This window comes from Lynx canadensis, chromosome B3 (assembly GCF_007474595.2).
Source record: "Lynx canadensis isolate LIC74 chromosome B3, mLynCan4.pri.v2, whole genome shotgun sequence".
Classification (NCBI taxonomy): domain Eukaryota; kingdom Metazoa; phylum Chordata; class Mammalia; order Carnivora; family Felidae; genus Lynx; species Lynx canadensis.
Window position 1 is genome coordinate 73,585,204 of NC_044308.2, and position 13,019 is coordinate 73,598,222.

General features: G+C 50.3%; 2 protein-coding genes across 2 annotated transcripts; one reads left to right on the forward strand and one right to left on the reverse strand.

Annotated features, from left to right (window-relative positions):
* The first annotated feature begins 35 nt into the window (after positions 1-35).
* On the forward strand, positions 36-2,760 carry CB3H14orf119 (chromosome B3 C14orf119 homolog). The gene is made up of 2 exons (XM_030318713.1): positions 36-230; positions 1,610-2,760. Exon 2 carries the CDS (start codon positions 1,611-1,613, stop codon positions 2,037-2,039), a length of 429 nt encoding a protein of 142 aa, XP_030174573.1. The 5' UTR covers positions 36-230; position 1,610; the 3' UTR covers positions 2,040-2,760.
* A 130-nt stretch (positions 2,761-2,890) lies between these two features.
* Positions 2,891-7,508, reverse strand: LMLN2 (leishmanolysin like peptidase 2). Its single transcript, XM_030320215.1, has 14 exons — positions 7,214-7,508; positions 7,000-7,084; positions 6,857-6,908; positions 6,416-6,559; positions 6,011-6,136; positions 5,716-5,800; positions 5,424-5,569; positions 5,177-5,348; positions 4,924-4,993; positions 4,752-4,848; positions 4,374-4,646; positions 3,935-4,164; positions 3,580-3,759; positions 2,891-3,098 (listed from the first exon to the last, which is right to left on the reverse strand). Exons 1-14 carry the CDS (start codon positions 7,506-7,508, stop codon positions 2,891-2,893), a joined length of 2,163 nt encoding a protein of 720 aa, XP_030176075.1.
* Between the last annotated feature and the right edge of the window lie 5,511 nt (positions 7,509-13,019).

Genomic DNA, 13,019 nt, shown 5'->3' on the forward strand with positions numbered 1-13,019 from the left:
CGGAAGCCCTCGACTCTGGCCTAACCAAAATCGGAGTTAGTCGGCTATCTCCGAACCTAAGACTGAGGCGCTGAGGCGCTTGGGTTTTTGGGGCTGCTCCGGGACCGGAAGTGCGTGGGCTGCCGGGCTGGCCCTGCTTACGGTTTTCAGGAAACATGGAAGCGGCGGCGACGGTTGGGGTTTAAGCACTTTGTGACGGTCTCCAGGTGCCCTGTGAGAGGAAAGGGGAGGTAAGCGGGGTAGAAGTCCCTCCCTGGGCCGGGTCAGACTCGGTGTTTGCGGGCTACCCTAGTAGGGCACACTTCCCGCTCTCCTACCGGTACAGCTGCCGCCTCCCGATAGCTGAATCCCCGCCACTCCCATCTAAGGCTACGTTGCTCTTCGGGATCTTAGAATGCCAGGCTCCGTGGCCTCCAAAGTGGGCAAGTGGCGGCACCGTGTTTTTGGGCCCAGACTGTGAACTAATTCAAAATTATTGAACTTGAGTTTGCTGTGGAGGCCATGTCGCAAGACTAGGCAAAAGTTTCTCCTTTCCCCGAGTAAGAATAAAGTTCCTTTAGGAGGGATTGCTTCTTGGAGGAGCTCTGTGAAAAAGGCAACCTCCCTGTACTGTTTGGGTACTGAACTGATGTTAATTGCTTACGGATTCTTCTCTTTGTCACTACAAATACTCCAACCTGCAGCAGAAGAAACACAAACAGTAAAATGGGTCATAGACAAGTAGTTTAAAGTTTTCATTGTTAGACATTCAAACTGTGGAACTCAAACTATTCAAGTCGACTGACCTTCCATTTGCATTACTGATGCAAATCAATGACAGGGCATCAATAGGTATTATATATTAAACCTTAAGGAAAATGTTCAAAGACACAAATTGTCATACATCTCCAGCAGTATAATACTTGTTACACTCCTAAGTCGTCAAACCAACTAGACTTTTTTCAGTCTTGAATAAACACGTGGCTTCTTCTATTTTTTCCTTTCTGTGTTATCTTATTTTGGGTGAGGCACGCTCACTTACTTTGCTCTTTAATTTTTCCTGGTGCTTTAACAGGAAATATAAGGAAGTAATGGATGTTATGAAGCTCTTGGCATATCTCAGAGGCTATGTACACATTACAAAGAAGACTTATCATATATGATTTTCACCATTGATAGCTCTGGAATTATTAGCAGCTAGGCCCTCACCAGCTGCATGTACTAGATTAAAAAAATATGTACCTTTTTTCATTTTAAGGAAGATGAGGTGGACCAACATTATCATTTTTCTTTACTCAACCTGGAACATAGAAGTAGGCCAGAGAGAGTGAACAAGAAATGTGTTGGTTATTTTTAGATTCTTTATAAGAATAATGGAGAGAAGCAGTGGTTGGGGAGGCTAATGGGTTTGAAAGGGAGGGAGGTTGGCAAATATGAAGTTATTTTGGGGTGACTTCTCTAAGGTAGTTGGAGAATAACCTATGTGAAGTACCCTGTTGTTTTCTTGTAAATTGAATTGGTGAAAAATAACTTTATCCGTAGATGGTGATTTTTGGTAAGATTCTTTGTTGGGAAGTTGTATTTTGGTTGCCCTATCTAGAGAGTATATAACAGTGCTTTTATGTTTCAGGATGCCACTGGAATCATCTTCCTCTTCGATGCCACTATCCTTCCCTACTCCCTTACCCTCAGTACCAGACAGTATTACTAACTCTTCCCCACCCCCAATGTCTTACATCACTTCCCAGGAGATGAAGTGTATTCTTCACTGGTTTGCCAGTTGGTCAGGTCCCCAGCGTGAACGTTTCCTACAGGACCTGGTAGCTAAGGCAGTGCCGGGAAAATTACAGCCACTGCTGGAAGGTCTGGAGCAGCTTAGTGTGTCTGGAGCAAACCGACCGCCTTGTATCTTTGAGTGTCAGCTACGTCTTTGGGATCAGTGGTTTCGAGGTTGGGCTGAGCAGGAGCGCAACGAATTTGTCAGGCAGCTGGAGGTCAGTGAGCCAGACTTCGTGGCAAAGTTTTACCAAGCAGTGGCTGCTACAGCTGGTAAAGATTGATGGGCTTTAAAATCAAAGAAGATAATCATATCTGATGGAGCTGCAGCTTTACAGTGAGAACTTCAAATATGTCACTTAACAGTCTAGGGATGGTATCCTGATCAACTGACTGACCTTGTTGACCAGGACAGGCTTGGTTATTTCAACTTTAATAGCCTATCAACTGGACTCCCAGCAGAAATGTTTTCCATCTAAGTAAATTCAGATCAGTCAGCCTCCTAGCTTGCTCCTTTCTACATGTCAAACCCTCAAGAACTCAATGGCTTCTTTTGCGAGTATAACCAAAAGGAACCTACATATTATAACTCAAGCCTATTGCTGGCCCATGAGGCTATAAAGTAGAGCCTTCCTGCTCCAGAAACAGGAGAGAAGGACGATAAAAGGTCACGTTTTTATAGTTTAACTGGATTCAGATGGCTGATTTCACCACTCTTAACAGATTCTGGCATAATTGTGTGACATCCCAACTAAGCTTCCCTAGTGATGATTTTGTAAAAGTATGTAAAAATCAGGAGAGGGAGATAATTGTTACTCCTTCCATGCTGATGTTTGTTTGAATCCAAATAGCAATGGCTTTTTCTAAAGCATATTGTGATATCCTCGGAGCTGGTAACAAATACCTGTTCTGTAAGTTTGCTCTCCAATATGAAAACAAGTGACACTCTTTATAGGTTGAAGTGTTTATTTTTTGTATCAAAATAAAGAATCTTCAGAACCATAAGTCTCTGGAATTTTTTCATTACAAGGCTAGAATAGAGTTGATACCTAGAGAAAGAGGCATTCTGAGAAAAGTATAGACTTTCCATCCAGTTGTCTTCCAAGAAATAATCTGCCCTATCTATCCTGTCATGTCACACCTCTCTTATTCCTTCAACTGGGCCCCTTGTTTCTTGGAGCTCTGGTGAATGGTGAGGGGCAGCTGGTGCCACCTGGAGAATAGCTCTTCTCTGATAGGCCATGGTTCCCAGTGCACCCACCAGGATAAGCAGTGTTAGGCAGAGTCCCATGGACAGCCCTAGATGAGTCATGGAGGAATTATGGTCCAAGGTAACCAGTGACCTAGGAACATAGAGGTAATATTTGGCTTGAAATAATGCTTAGGCTTAGGAGGTGAAGGGCTTCACTTTTATCATAATATACAGAGCTCATGGAACTCTGCTTCATCCAATCAAGCTACACAGGAAATCAGGAATATAGATCCTGAAAGTAGGAAAAAGACCAAGATCCAAGTCTCCTAGCAACTTGAATTGTTGGAAGGAGACCTAACCTGGCAGTGAGGTGTTGGCAGTTAGACTATGGTGTTTAGGTAACTAGACATAGTAGCCTGTTAGTACTTTAGGGAGGAAGAGGACTAGGATCCCTATGTCCTACGGATGGGGAACTCCATCATTGTGGAGGGAAAGTTGTCCCATAGTGCTAGGTCTGAGGTGATCACACTCGTTTTCCAAAATAAGCCTAAGACACACATGAGTGCTTCCTGCAATTTCAAACATCTGGACTCCAGGACTTTGAAAGAAAGCTACTTGGAATATTGTCTTACTTGATGTGTTCTGTGGTAAAGCTGGCTCCTCCATAATATACTTCCAGGGGCTTCTTCTGGAGACTCAGGGTCAGGGCCCTGTGCAGCATACCAACCGAAGGCCCGTGGCAGCCAGAGGACTTCCACATGTACACAGTGAACACCAGTCCAGTGGTAGTGGAGGGGCTGTGGAAATAGCACCTACAGGGACATTTGGATCTCTTAAGGGAGATAGAGTCCTTGGAAGAGTATATCTCCTGAAACAGGTGCAGGCTTCGGAATGGCACAAAGTTTTCAGAGGAGAGTGGTGAAGTAACCAACTTAGGCAGTCTCCCTGGCCCACTGTGTACATCCTCAGTCTGAACTGTCCCTTTACCTGCCAGTGTGGTCTCTGCTCACCAGAGCCTGTAGTACTGCTTCAGTCAGCTCTTCTAGCGTTTCTTTCCCCACAGAGTGGCCTGGGGGCCCAGCTAATTGTAAAGACAGATGGAATAACGGGTCTTGGGTGGCAAGACTCACAGGTGGGGAAGTAACAGCATTGGTACCTTCATTTGTTTGACACAGCCGACCCCGGGGACAGAAGAGAAGACCATGGTACCCAGGTATCTGCAAGGAAATACATAGCAGGGTATAGTTATGACCTCAATTGTTTGCTCAAGCCTTTCTAAGGAAATTGTACAATCTAGATCAGAGTCACAGACTCGGTGGGTACTTAGAGAAAAATGAATGAACATCTAATCGTACTAACTACCATACAAGCATTGTCAAACTTCCTTTTGCCAAGGGCTCTGTAGCTTTTCACTTATGATACCCACCTGAATAGCCTTTCCAGGAAGGCATGAGGCCCAGGGTGACCCCTCTACCTGCACATTGTATGCTCCCCTTTCTGTGCATTGATGTAAGTAGCAGCGGCCAGTGAGCTCTGCTTCCTTCAGGTGTGGGATCTGAGAGGGACGCCTGGTCTCGTCCCCACGGAGCAGTTGTGAAGTGAGGTTGGCAAGGAAGCAACGACTCTGGGAATGGTAAATTTCCCCGTGGGGGTTGTCTGCCCCAGGTGGGAATCCATTTTCCTTCTTCCAGCATTCACTCTGAAAGGCGGGACAGGAGGCAGAATAGTGTTTGCCTAGATGCCTTAGATGTTGACTCCTCTCCGGGCCCACTCACTTCCATTCTGTCCTCTCCAGTTGTCTCACCCCATTGGCCAGGGGCTTGTACATGCGGCAGCCTTCCAGCGTGGGGTCTGAGGAACAGCTCCCCTTGTCCAGGTGCAGGTAGTGGCAGCCCAGTCCGCTGTGTGGAAGGGATGGCAGCTGACACCAGGGTCCCTGACAGCTGTACAGCCCCTCAACCACTCAGCACACACACCTGCCAGTACAGAAGAATTCTGAGGAGCCAGCCCCACATGTGGTCACCAGGCCAAATTCCAGGCCAGATCCTGCTTGAGAGGTGGGAAGAGAAAGAGCCCTCAGAACAAGTGAAGCCCCCAACACCCCTCAGCGCTGGCTGTGCTTATGCTTCAGCTACACGTCTGCAGCAGATAACCCCTTCCAACCTCTCTCGCTGCCCCCAAGCTGACTCAGGTGGTGAGGGCCCCTATGCGATTTTCCTTTGTTCTCACCCCGGCCCCACAACAGCTCCTCTGCAGCACTGTGGTTGACTTGGTACCAGCCTGAGTCTTTGAAGGCAGCAAGAGTGACGGGATCAAGTCGAGTGCGCCGGGCACCATTGAAGGTAGCGGTCATTACAGAACCCTGGAGCAGTCGGGCCTCCCAGTGTGAAGACAAAGCGCCCTAGGGAGGAGGTAGCCCGTTGCCACCTGATGACCCCCTCTTCCTTCCAGCACCCCGAGGTGTTCTCAGTCTCACCTCTTCTTCCAAGGGAACACCCAGTGAAGCCCCCAGCACTCCCAAGTGTTTGGCCAGGCTGTGGCTAACAGCTGGGGTAGTGAGAAGCAGCTGTCCCCACTCATCACGCCTTGTGACTTGTGGCCTTGTAGAACAGTTCTCTGGAACTGAGCACAGAAAGTGAAGGAGGCAATATGAGGAGAGGAAAACTCAGAAAGGGTGGAGCAGAAATGGAGGGAAGGAGTTGGTGGGATGGTAGTGATCCCCTCTCTTTGACATTGTGGGAAGGCTGGCTCTCACTCCTCTCATTTACCACCGGGTCCTGAGGGGCAATCCCGCCACTTCTTGAAGAGCTGTCCAGAGAAACCCAGAGCATGGAGCAATTCATGTAGTGTGGCCTAAGGACAAATGACCGCACGGTGAGGGGGACTGGGTGTGGAGCAGATTGACCGGCCGTTCCATAGCCCCTCTGCCCAATCAGCTCTTCTTAGAGTCTGAGGCACCTTCTCCTCCAACCTTAATAGATTCTTCCACTTCATGGGAAGCTGAGTGACCTGTCCCCTATCCCCAACCTGTTTGCATCTTCCTATTCGTCATGCAGCAGTTACCGTGATGATGTCACTATGGCTGAGGCTGGGGCTGGCAAGATGTTGGGCACAGTAGACAATGGTACCAGCAAGGGGCCTGTCTTCTGAGTCCAGCTGGCAGCAGGCAGCATAGGCTATGATAGAAGGCTGTGGATGGGCCAGGACAAGGTAGCGGTGGAAAGCAGGGATGTGGGGGAACACAGAAGAAATCTTTCTGAAAATAGACACCCACGGAACTCAGCAGGGATGGTCCCAAGGGATTACTTGAAGGGGTTTAGCTCCCACCCAAACTTCATCAACATAACCCAAGTTACCTCAAATGAGCACAACTTTTAATAAAAATTGCTTTTATGCTCCCTCCCCCTCCCCAGGATATTTAAGACTAGGAGAGACAGAACACGGAAAAGGGCTTGATTTGGGCCTCACCTCTCCATGGCACTTGGAAGTGTGGGCAATCCGCACATACAGGAGAAAATCAGTGTTTTGGACCCCAGGCCCATCTGGCTGGACCAGTTGTGGGGGACCCTGCTCTGGCCACAGTGCATAACCACGGAGATGGGCATCAGGGATCTGGCAGGGAGTGGAATGTAGCATCTAGTTTAGCAGATGGGGACAATAGGAAACTGGGTACTAGGAGTGAGGAGTGGACAGTCTCTGTCTTTAGTCTGCCTTAGTGTCGTGTAGGCAGCTGGTCAGAATAGGGACTCCTGCCACCTTCCCTCCCCATCTCTGATTTTGTAAATTGCCAGGGTGAGAAGGGGCTCAGGAATCTGCATTTATTAGGAAGGACATTAAACAATTTTGGTGCTAATAATGGTCTTGGAGAAGTCTAGGCAGGCTAGAGATCTTCAGATCCCCAAATCTCACCTTTACTCCCAGGCAACTCTCTCCTTTGTACCCTGGGTTCAAGAGGCTGCACCTGCCAAGAATGAATACCTATAGGTGAGCTGGAGACATTTCTGGGTACCGCCGAAGAGGCACCATGTACATTCTCAATGACATGAACTCACCTGTGGTAGTTTGGGGTGTCTGGGTCTCCCCAGACAGCATGGCAGTACTGTGCAGGGTCTCGACTCAGAAGCAGGGGTCCTTGCACTGGAGGGACTAAAAAGACAAGAAGTCGATTTCACCTCAACATCTTTAGAGTTCCTTTTCGCTGGTTGTCTTCCTCCATAGCCCTCTGACCCTCAGCCCTCCCTGACTCCCTTTGGTTTCCCTACTTACCTGCGAGGACACCCTGGAGTCGCCTAGCGGCCTGTCTGGCAGCCACCAGGGCATGAGGTACTCCTCTCCTTCTGGCTCCCTCAGTATCCCAAGCTCCATCTGATACAGGATCTCTGATATAGCAGGTTCGGATTCTCAGGGGCTGAGGATCACGAGAGCCAGGGTGGGTGAAGGAAGCAGAACGGAAGTCTGGGGCAAGTTGGGAGAGAGGGGGCCTGAGCAGGCTCACAGACTTCTGTGTCTCATCGTGTAGGCATCTGCTTGCAGCAATCCCCAGGAACAGCAGCAGCAACATCTCACAAGGGGTCCTCCCTAATGTGCCCTGGATCCTGTCTTCTGCTCCTCTCTTCCTTGCCTCACTTACTTCTGGCTGCCCTCTCTTTACTATCTCTCTCCATACCCTCTCCACCACTCTTGCTTATTTTTTTTTTAAGATTGGAGTCTTGTTGACTAAATCTATAGTTACCCCCAGGAGGTCAGATGTGAAACACAAGGATCAAAGCTGAGCCCCCCCCCCCCCATGCCAGAGTGGAGAGCTGGGGGGCGGGGCAGTGTTATTCCTAAAGCCTCAACTGATCTTTCCAAACAGGAGCCTGTGCCATCTGGGAACCCCTCCTAACCCTCTTTCATCTCTCATCCTAATTCCCCTGCCTTTCTGAGTGGACAACCTTGGAATCTTCCTAGAACTAAAAAGTTGGTGTTAATATAAGGGTGTGTGTGTGTGGGGGGGCACTCTGTGCTTCACAGATACCTACTTACTTCATTGGAGATGGGCAAACAAGGTTTCTGCATGGCACTACCCCCGGTATCAGAACTGGGTGGACTTAACCAGACTGCAAGACTTTTAGAGGCATCACCCCCATCTGTATAGGGCACTTAGTAGGTGCTCAACAAACACATGTTGGTTGACTGACACCTCCTAGGAGAGGCTGTTGTGTTAGCTCTGTGAGGCTTCACAGATAGGCATGCTGCGGGGGAAAGTCAACTCTTACAGTGGACATTAAGAGAAGATGTTCAAAGATGTTCTCACCCAGCTCTTGGAAGTCCCTCTGTTTTCTTTGCTCACACTGTGTTTTCACATCCTTCCCCCCCCCCCCCCTTTCCTGCCTGCCTGGCTAATTCCTACCTCCCCTATAATTACTTCGGGAAGCTTTTCTTACTTAACACCTCCTGCCCAAATTCCACTCTCGCTCTGGGGAGGGGAGGAGGCCCACTTCACAGAAGGCCTCCCCTTCCCTCTCCTTCTATAATTGTTGGCTTAGAGGCACTCCCTCCACATCCTGCACTCCTTCAAGGTAAGCCTGCTTTCTGGCTGGCTTTGTAGTCACAGCACTCGGCACAGTCCCGAGGGCCTAGACATCCGTCTGTGTTGTGGATGAAGGAACAGAACCTAACCCCATTGTTTAACTTTTGAAGAAACAGGTCAGGGGTGAAATGACATAAAGCAACACTGCTAATTCCTGACAGGATGAGAGTTTCCAGAAGGGCTGCTGACTTCCTAGGGAGGCTGGATTTGATACTTTGACACGCCACAGCTGTGGCTGGAAAGGTGATTACAAGGGAGGCAGCCAAACGCTGGAGCCAAACCAACTCTGCCACTTTCTGCCTATGCAGCTTTGGCCCAGTGCCTCCGTGTTCCCATCTGCAAAAGGGGGGTGATTATACTTACCTGACAAGGCTACTCTGAGGAGAAAGCAAAGATTTGTAAAGTGCTAAGAACAGTGTCCATGCTCATGGTAAATACCAAGTCACGTCAACAGTACATATTCCACAGACACTTCCAACTGAGTGGAGAGCTGTTCTGTTCTTATCAACATGTGTACAAATCTTTAGGGGACTCTTGTTCTTTTTCTAAGACAAACCCTATTCTGCACGTTATCAGACTCCCTCTTTTTCCTGGCAGGGCAGCCTATTTGGGGAAAACCCTTGTGGTGAGGCTTGGGGCAAGGGAGTCCAGGTCTGTGTGGCTTTCCGTTTTCCGGCCCCTCCGCAGCCGCTCCTGATGCTTTGCTGCCCCCTTATGGCCGCGCAGAGGAGGGGCACCCCCACCAGGGCCGGGGGTCAGGCTAACTTCTTCACACACGCATGCGGAACTTCGTACCTTCCAGCAGAAACAGCACAAGAAACACCTCATGTTTCTTCTGCTGGAATACCTCTGTCCTGCCTTTGCCTGGCAAATTCCTCCCCATCCTCCTAGAGCCAGCTCAGAGGGTATCCGCCTGCTGAGTTTTTTCTTTACTCCCCCAGGCAGAGGTGGCTTGCATAGCCCCTGTTCTCCAATAGCAGCTCTTGCGCATCTAGCACTTATTATATTCTCTTGACATTTATTTCTGTGCTTGTTCCTCTGCTAGACTGTGGGCAGGGGCTGAGTCTGATTTCGCCTGTGCCTCTTTGAAGAGGTGTGAAGTCGGCACAGACGGATAATGGAGGTGGGAAGGTGGCTGGGAGGAAAGAGAGGAGGAAAGGAGAGAGGGTGAGAATAACAGTCATTGGAGCATTCCCTTTGTGCCCAGACATCTTCCAAGTACTTTAAACTCACATATTCCTTTTGGCAACCTTCCAGGGTACGTATTATTATAAATACCCCAATTTTACAACCGAGGCACGGCAAAATTAGGCAAAGTGAGTAGGTGGTGAGTGTGGGGTTTAACCCAAAATGCAATAGTGTTCTCAAGGGCATAGCATGATCGTGATCGATTGGAGGGGCAGGATGAGAAAGAGGGGGCAAGGAGAATAGGTGGAGACTGGAGGGAAGCAGCATAAGAAGAGGATGAGGCATGGGAGAGGGTGGGGCAGATCCCAGAGGGGAAGAGGTGAGAAGAGGGTGCAGAGGGAGGAAATTAGAGACTGGGAGGGACGTGCTGAGGAGGAAGGGGAGGAAGGGAAAGCCAGCTAGGATGAGGGCAGGGTGTGGGAGAGGATGGGACTGAACAGAGGATGTCTTGGTGGTGGTGGTGCCTGTGTGGATGCTCTGTCCAGCACACTGACCTCTCAGTTCCTTCACTCTCCCATCTCTAACATTCTCCATTCCACCTTCACAAGCCACTCCCGGGAGCCTTATCATCACCAGAAACTGCAGCACCTATGAAATAACTGAATCAAACATCGTGCTGTCTGATATGATCTCCTTTCCTTACGGTTTGTTTGCTCAAGTAGGCTTACTGCAGCTGTTCTAGGGGCTCATGGAAGGACTGCTGGCCCTTCCTGTCTTTTCAACTTCGGCCTTGGGTTCCATGCTCATCACTAAATCCCTCCTTCGAAAGTACCCCCCCCTTCACTATCTATCCTGTCCATCCTGCCTCCCAACATTTGACTTCTCTACCCTGGCCCCCAGAAGCTAAGGACCACAGAGGGAAATCACCCAGGAGAACAGTCTGTTGTCACTCCATTGTCATCATTGACTTCAGCAGAGGCATGCTCTCCAGTCAGAAATCTCAGTCCTCTTTCCTCTCATCACCTGAGGTCTTACACCTTGAAGCCTGCTTCTCAGAGCCTCCTGCTTCATCGCTGACACTCACCTCTTTTCATGGTGAAAACAGACAGAACTGGCCACAGCCTGCTACATCCTACCTGTGCCTGTATCTGTGTCTGCTGCTGTCCGGCCGTCCCTTCTTTCTCCTTGGAGGAGAGGAAATGTCCACCTCCCTTGGGAGGTGGTTCCTGCCTCTGATGCTCTGGATCCCATCAGAGGGAGATCTGGTCTCAGCCCCTCTCTGACTTGATCTGTCCCCCAGCCACTGTCAGTGACCAGGAAGGGCCTGCCTGGGGCCTTGGCATACATTTCTCCATCTGCTGGGAACCCCTGCTCTTTGCCAGACCAACTCCTCACCTTTTAGAGATATCTGTATGTTACTTCCTTGAAGAAGCCTTGCCTGACCTTCACCTTTAAGTCAGGTGCCCTTGGTAACATCCATCCCAGTTGCCCCTTTACTTTTGCCACATAGCACTGCCCATTTAGAATTATCAATTTATTTGTGGTGTTATGTCTGGCCCCCTCATGAATCTGTAAGCTCCATGAGGGCAGGGACTATTCTCTTTGTGTATCCTGTAGCTTCTAAAACAAGCAAAGTGCCCAGCCTGGAGTAGGTGTTATAACTATTCTTTGAGCAAATGAATACATGAATGGGTGTGATGAGGAGACAGGAGGGATGTGAGGGGGAAGGAAGGATGGGGATGGGAGGTGAAGAGAGCAGATGGCCAGTGCAGGGAGAGGGTGGTAATGACAACGTGCAGAGGTGAGGCTGGGGATGGAGGGGAAAAGTAGGGAGGGGAGGACCAGGCAGAAGGCATCTCTGTGCTGGTGCTGGGCCTGAGTGAGGCTTCCCAGGAGCTCTGTCTCTTGGCCATGCTGCCTGAGAAGTTTGAAGGCAGAGCCAGTGGGCGGGGCTAGACTTTATCTTAGGGCGCAGTCCTAACCTCAGATGGTGACAGAGCGGGAGCTAGCAGGGGTTTTGCAAACCGTCCCGATTGCAGCAGGCCAGCAGTCTCGCTCTGGAGGGCGGGTGGGGCCTGGGCTTATCTCCCAAGTACAGTCTTAACCTCAGATGGTGACAAAGCGGGAGCTAGCAGGCGTTTTGCAAACCGTCCCGATTGCAGCAGGGCTGGATGGCCTGGCCAGGGGCAACAGTGCTAGGCGTGGGGGGCAACAGAGGGTTGGACAGTTTGGGGCCTTGGGTTGAAGTTTGGCTTTTGGGGTGTGGGGGATCCATTCTACCTATGGCTTGCCTTCACCTACCTTAGATCTCTGTTTCTAAAACCACAGGGGGAGGCTATGGCTCTGTAGGTGGGGTTCTCCCTGTTAGGAAGCCTGGCTTTTCCCAAGTCCTAGGACCCTTCTGCTACTTCCAGAAGTCAGAATTGACGGCCAGTTGCAGCCATTTTCCCACAATGTCCCCAGCAGGGTTGCCTCAGGGAATTTCTCATGAGTCAAGGAAGTTTCTCTGGGGCTGGGCCTGCTTATAGGAGCAGCTGACAAAGTCCAGTCAGGAGTCCTGCCCAAGTCTAACCATTCCCACTTAGGAACAGCGCAGGCTGAGAGGAGAGGTCTGCTTGCCAGGGGCCAGCGAGGGTGACAGGAAGTGACTGGCCTGTCAGAGAGGAGGTGCACAGGCCCTCAGCCAGCCCTGGCTATTGTTGCCTCAGCATCTCCTATACAGCCCCCTGCATCCCAGAGCCCCCTCCCTGGCTGGCACAGGGTAGGGGTGGAGGTGAAGAGGCCCCTTTCCACCCCCACTACCCCAACCGGGATCTTGCAACACTGGGATGGGGGCCCTGGGGGCCCAGGCGTGTGGCAATCCATGGGGGGTGGGGTGGGGAGGTGTGCACTGAGCAGGGGAGCAGCTTTCACAAGCAGCCACTGCAGGACTGACCTTGGCTGCCTCACCTTGGGCAGCTTCCTCTCTCTTCCCAGTATCACCAAGTAGTGTTCCTTCTCCTCAGCCATTTCCCAGGGGCCTGAGGTCCTGTCTCTCGGCTCAGCATTCTCATCCCGGTCCCCAGTTCAGCTCATGAAGGAAAAGCGGGCCTGAGCCCACTGTGGAGGCTAAAGCAATGGGACGCATGTGTGTGCTGTTTGGACCTTGATTTGCTGGTTTCTTAAAGTCACCGCAGCCCAAGGATAAGCACTTCTTTCTGCCTCTTCTTTCTCTGAGGCAGCTCTGCTTTGGGGGGTGAGGGTGGGTTGGAGAAGGGGTTTGGGTGCTGGATGCTTGCTGTCTGTGACACCTCAGTTTCTTAGGGACTGTCCTGTCCCACAGAGGGAATGGGAAGGGGAGAGAGAGTCCTTTGCAATTCCATTCTAGACAGA

Excerpts from the sequence above, each read along its gene's own strand:
- CB3H14orf119 (XM_030318713.1), top strand. The coding sequence starts at position 1,611 with ATGCCACTGGAATCATCTTCCTCTTCGATGCCACTATCCTTCCCTACT.
- LMLN2 (XM_030320215.1), bottom strand. The coding sequence starts at position 7,508 with ATGTTGCTGCTGCTGTTCCTGGGGATTGCTGCAAGCAGATGCCTACAC. Across the intron at positions 4,647-4,751 it reads ACAAGCCCCTGGCCAATGGG|AGTGAATGCTGGAAGAAGGA; the intron begins GTGAGACAACTG and ends CCCGCCTTTCAG. Across the intron at positions 4,165-4,373 it reads TTCCTGGAAAGGCTATTCAG|ATACCTGGGTACCATGGTCT; the intron begins GTGGGTATCATA and ends ATTTCCTTGCAG.